Source organism: Drosophila albomicans, chromosome X (genome assembly GCF_009650485.2).
Source record: "Drosophila albomicans strain 15112-1751.03 chromosome X, ASM965048v2, whole genome shotgun sequence".
NCBI classification, from domain to species: Eukaryota; Metazoa; Arthropoda; class Insecta; order Diptera; family Drosophilidae; genus Drosophila; species Drosophila albomicans.
The window spans coordinates 24,769,004-24,775,003 of record NC_047627.2 but is presented as its reverse complement, the minus strand read 5'-3'; the positions used below and the strand labels follow the sequence as shown (position 1 = coordinate 24,775,003).

General features: G+C 36.5%; 1 protein-coding gene across 6 annotated transcripts in view; it reads right to left on the bottom strand.

Moving 5' to 3' along the window:
• Window positions 1-231: 231 nt before the first annotated feature.
• Window positions 232-6,000, bottom strand: part of LOC117572755 (1-phosphatidylinositol 4,5-bisphosphate phosphodiesterase) — a 76,281-nt gene continuing 70,512 nt past the window's right edge. For all 6 annotated transcript variants that reach the window (XM_034255851.2, XM_034255843.2, XM_052006208.1 and 3 more), the window contains 4 exons: window positions 4,226-5,489; window positions 3,993-4,149; window positions 2,819-2,908; window positions 232-1,142 (listed from right to left, as the gene is read on the bottom strand). In XM_034255851.2, coding sequence (XP_034111742.1) covers window positions 1,074-1,142; window positions 2,819-2,908; window positions 3,993-4,149; window positions 4,226-5,489 — 1,580 coding nt within the window. In that variant the 3' untranslated portion in view covers window positions 232-1,073. The remainder of the gene's footprint in view (window positions 1,143-2,818; window positions 2,909-3,992; window positions 4,150-4,225; window positions 5,490-6,000) is intronic.

Below are 6,000 nucleotides of genomic sequence, written 5' to 3'. Positions count from 1 at the left end.
ATCGATCGGGATGTACATTCAATTTTCTTATGGTATTTAAGCATTTTGTTGAAGTATTATTTTCCTGCATTTATTCAAAATAAATGCTTTAGTATTTTATTTGGTATTTCTTGTTTGCTTGTTGAAAATTACAAACATTACACTGCCAGCCCAGCAGTGTAAGTCTGCCTTTAGTTGAAATACTTTCTTGCTTACACAAAAATTTATGGTATATATTTATATATAAGTTTGTTGTTTTTTTAATATTATGTATTTTAGTGTTTGGGGAGAGTCAGTTTTTGTTATTACGGTTATCATACACAATACATACATAGGTATTTTATTTATTTGCTAAGCTGTTTAGGTGGAAAATCGGAAACACATATGTTTAGTATTTTTTTTTGCCTTTGCTTTTGCTTTTCCTTTTAATTTGAAACATATGTACGTACATTTAGTATATACTGTGGTTGGTATTTTCTACTTCTCGCTGTCGAACGAACGAACGAACGGAAAAAAAATGTTGTAGCGCTATGCGCTTTTTATATCTTAGGGAACTTTGGGACAATTGAGGAGGTTAAAGGGGTTGGTTAAGTTTATCGGTGTATTTTTTTGTTCTTGTTCATGCACAAAAATACCAACACTTCATTTGGTATTTTTTTTAAGGATTTGTAGTATATATATTTTCTTTTTGTCCATTCTTTCTTCTTTTTTTGTTTTTTGTTTTTTTTTTTTTTGTATATTTCATTAAGTTGGAGATGGGCATTCTTCAGAAATAATTTCAACAATTATTTGGTGTGTGAGTGTTAAACATCTTAAATAAATATAAAGCACAAAGTGTTGACTTTCATTCCATTTTGAATTTGTAGTAATAGTATACAATTTACAGGGTATACTCCTACACACTTAGGTAGATACTTATACAACTAAAAATTGGATTTTTCACAAAAAGATCATTATTAATTTTGCTGGGGGGATTAACATTGGAATTCTCTGGTTGTTAATTCTCGATGATGGCGGGGTGCTGGTGATGTTGATGTCGATGTCGATTTATGATGATGACGATGATGATCGTGTTGCTCTCACACTTTCACACTTTAAGCATAGAATTCCGTTTTTCCTTGGGTCTTATAGGCTTCCTCCTCGATTTTGTACATATCCATAAGCTGGTTAATGTTGGTTAGGAATTGTAGTTGTTGTTGTTGTTGGCGCGGCATGAATAATGGTACAAAAAACATTTAGACAGCGAGACAGACAGACAGAGAGAGAGAGAGAAAGAGAAAGAAAAGAGAAGGAGAGAAAGAGAGAACATTTTGGTTGTTGTTGCTTTAGTTGTTGGCATGAATTGGCTCGATGTTAGGGCGTACAGCAAAAAACGTTTAGCGATAATAGCGATAAATGTAAATACGAGAGTGCCAAAACTATCGCTCGACTATCGAAAGGCTGATAATCGATAGTATACTATCGAAGTGTTTTCATGGAATTCTTTGCTAGCTTTCGTTAGTTGTTTGCAATAGTTTTGCTGCTCTGTTATAATAAACGTGAGTTCGAGAGCGGCAAAACTATCGCTCGACTATCGATAGCATTTATACTAATAATCGATAGTATACTGTCAAAGTGTTTTAATTGAATTCTTCGCTATCTTTCGTTAGTTGTTTGCAATAGTTTTGCTGCTCTGTGATGTGATTAATTTGATTATTATTGTATGATACCATGTTATAACTATGTATTCATGTATGTATGTATGTTTTTTGTATGTGATATGGAGTGTGCGATAGAGAAGTATGTAGTTTAGAGTAAGTAGTACGATTAGATAGTATTTGTAAGTAGAGCTGCATTATTATTATTTGCTGGACGGTGGCATTAAGGGCAAAGGAAAGGAGTTTGGTTTTATTCTTTTGTTTAAACATAACTGCCAAGTATTTATGGACTACAAATGGGATATGGGACCAAACCACAAAGCACAAAATTAAGTATACATATATTTATATATCAAAAAACAGGAATTTGTAATGAAACGTAACATTGCCATCGATAATCAAATTGGAAACACATATATCGAGAGAGAGTTCTGAGTTTGTTGGACTTGGGTTAAAGCGGGGGAGGGAAACGTTAAGCCACAAATAAATCCGAATACGTGATGAGCGCAACACAAATTGTAAGAAACAAATTGGTTAAACCAAAGGACAATTAATGAATATTTAAATATACACATATAGAGAAAAAATTGATATAGATAATTACATCTTAGCAGTTAGTTAAAAGGTTTAGCAGCTACAGTTTACTGTTCTCTTTTCGTTCGTACTTCAAGAATAATAATATTTGATTGATTATTGATTGATTGATTCATTGATTGATTGATTGATTGATCTGCGGTGCAACTCAAAAACAAAAACAAAATGTTTGAATTATTTTCGTTTACGATTTTCATTTTGTAGCGACTAGAACCGATGTCGTTGCTGTCGTGTCGTTGTGGGTGGGGTGAACTCGTTACTCGTTACTGGTTACTCGTTACGGGTTACTCGTTACTCATCTACTCGGCTACAATTGATCGCTAAACTAGCACATGACACAAACAGAAGAAGAGGCGAGCTGCATTTGGTTGATCGGTTGATTGATCGTTGATCGATTAACGGGATAGATGATGAACTTTTTTTTTTGTAACAGCTAACGATAGTGGCGATAAAACAGTTAACGGCTTTTTACCGTTAACCGATTCATTTGGTATTTTTTTTTTTTTTTTTTTTTTTTTTTTAGTTTTTTGTTTGTTTTTGTGGTGAGTCTAAAGTACAGTCTCAATACTGGTTATAGTGTCGGTTTGCGGCCGTGTTTCATTTAGTACCTTTTGCACATCGGTACTAAACTCCTCGACCTGCTTCGCATGCGCCAATTTCAATTTCTCCATGGCGCGTCCCTGTTTAACGCCGATTTGCTGCAAGCAAACAATGAATAGATAATTACAATTAGTATATTTTATAGCAATCAGTCGATGTTTCAATAGAAGAAAACTTAAAAAGATATTATACTTATGTTGGATAAATAGAAATATGCGTTGCACATTTTCAATAAAAGCAAACCATTGCAGTATTATAATATACCAAATGAATATATCAAAAGAAAATAATAAAATATGCTGAAGGCTATATTTGGTATAACAATAATATGGTATTATGGTATTAAAATATACCGAATTAATATACCAATAAATACTAAAATACCGTAAGTAATATTTTGTATAAAACGCAAATATAATATTGTTTAATGGTAGTAAAATATACCAAAAATACTAAAATATGTCGTTGGCATTATTTGGTATATAATAAGTTATATAAAAAATATAATAATACGGCATTATGGTATAGTTTAATACCATCTAATAAACATACCAAAATGACTCAAGTATATCGAATGATATATTAAAAATATAACAAGTGCTGTTCCACTGAAAACTAGTCCGGTATTAAAATATACCAATAAAATATGGCAAATTAGTATACCAGAAAATACTAACATTTGATATATTCGGTATATGTATAAAATATACCAAAAATATGCCAGAAAAAACATTCGGTATATGTTAGTATTTTTTGGTATATTAAATTGGCAAAATTAATTGGAATATTTCAATTTGGTATGTTATTATTTTAGTTATGTTATTATAGTATTTTCTGGTATTGCTATATTATGAAATACCAAATACCAATATACCAAAAAATACTGAAATATACCGAAGGCTGAATTTGGTATACAACAACTGGTATCGCACAAAAAAAATATATGATATTATGTTACTAAAATAAACCAAATTAATATACCAAAAAATACTGAAACGCTAAATTGGGTATATAACAATTTGCTATCGCCAAAAAAATAATACGGTATATTTGTACTAGAATACACCAAATGAATGAATCTAAAATATACTAAAAGCTGCATTTGGTAGTTAATAAGCGCTGTTGAGCAAAAAATATGCCTCTAACTCCTATTATAACAATTATTTTCATATTCGAACGCACCTTTTTCTCCTCCATGAATCGCTTGACATTGTTTTGTCGCTTTTCGCGCAGACGTCGATCCTTCTCGTTCTTCGTCTTGAGCGTCTTGTCGTTCTGCACCTCCTTGGCGGTATCGGCAGAGGTTTTAGCCTGCTTCGCATTCAGATCCTTGATGTCCCTGCACCACACAAAAGCACAATCAGAAAGGGTATAAAAAGATAAGAGTATAAAAAGTTGACAACTTTCGAACTCACCTGGCATGGCGATCCTCGAGCTGCTTGATCTGCGCCGCCTGCACGGTCAACATGAGCGCCTTCATGGCATCCTGCGAGTCCTGCACATGCTGTCGGAGCATATCCCATTCCTCCTTGCGATGGCGGGCAATCATGTCGGTCCACTGCTTGGTCTGATCATTGATCGCATTCTTGATGTTCGCATCGTTTCGAATGTCATCTTTGCTCTTGCCCTTGATCAGCTTATCGATGGCCGCATTCTGTGTCTTCTGCACCGAGGTGCGCTCCTTGGCGTGCTTCTTGCGCAGCGTGTCCAGCTCCTTGATCTGCTTCTTGCCCACCTTCTGAAAGCCTTTCTCCTGTCGCAACGACTCGAGGGTGACCGGCTCAAAGACCAGCGGCGGCTCCTTCTTCTCCTCCTCCTTGGCCTTGCCGGCATCCCGAGCGGCGCCGCCGCTCTGCTCCTCAATGCCCAGGGCTTTCATTTGTTCGTTCTGCTGCTTGGCGGCGCCAGCAAAGCCTCGGGGATCCGACAGCATGGCCATGAAGTCCTCAAAGCCATCAGGTACATAGATTTTCAATTCGATGTTCACAAACAACATGGGCAACGACATAGGGAAATTCGCCTCCGTTCGCAGCGAGACATGGCGATAGCCAGCCTGCAAGCCATCGAGGGGCAAGATGCGTTGTCCGATCATCTTGCCGCTCTCCTCATAGACGCCAAAGCGCAGCACGGCGAGATCGGGCAGAACGACTTTGCGAAAGACGAACGCATCCTCGTTGTAGACGGGATTGAGACCGTTGTTGGGCACCAATCGGGTGCGGAATTCCTTCTTCACCGTATCGGATGGCAGACCAAACATATCCACTTCCACATACGTGCCGACTTTCTTGTCCGACAAGAATTGTCCGGCAATCACCTTCACCGAACACTGAGCGGCAATCACACCATCCACAGGAGCATCGGCAAACGGATCAAAGTCCTTGTCGGCACGTCGCATAAAGTCTGGCTTGAGCAGATAACCGCAACCGCCGTTGTACTCGAATTTGCCCTGATTCAGTTGCATTGGCAAATCGGATGTCTGGAAATTGAGCGAGACCATCTGGCAGCCGGCATTCCAGAATACTTGCGGCATATAGTTGGAGGAATCGGCTCGGGTTCCCTTCGGATAGATGCGCGACATCTGGCGCTTGTTGTAATTGACAAAGTCAATGGAGCTCTGCTTCAGGTAATTCATGCCCGCCGACTCCGCAAACGACGACATGTTGTGGGCAATGTTTTTCTCTGCGGTCAACGAAAAAATACGTCATTCAATGGCAATTTCTGTCTTAATGTCTGTCTGCACTGCAGTGCACTCACTGTCTACAACCTCAATAGAGCCTCGAAAGTTGCTTCATGAAATTTAGTTTTTTAAATAAATCTACGCCTGAAATTCACACTAAAGAATAACAGGTAAGAAAGCTACAGTTGAATGTAGACTCGCTATCAATTCACCATAGAAACAATACATTGCCCTATTACTGTTAAAATATACCAAATTAATATACTAAAATACCAAAATATACCGAAGATTTACATACGATTATGTTATTGTTAAAATATATCAAAAAATCATACTAAAACGACTAAAAATACTGAAGAGTTGCATAAATGTTAAAATATACCAAATTTAAATACCTACAAAATACTAAAATACATAACTGTTATCAATTCACGGTAGAAACAATATATTACTGTCAGTATATACAAAATTAATATACTGAAAAATACCTTTCATTGAATCTGTTCTCATTCA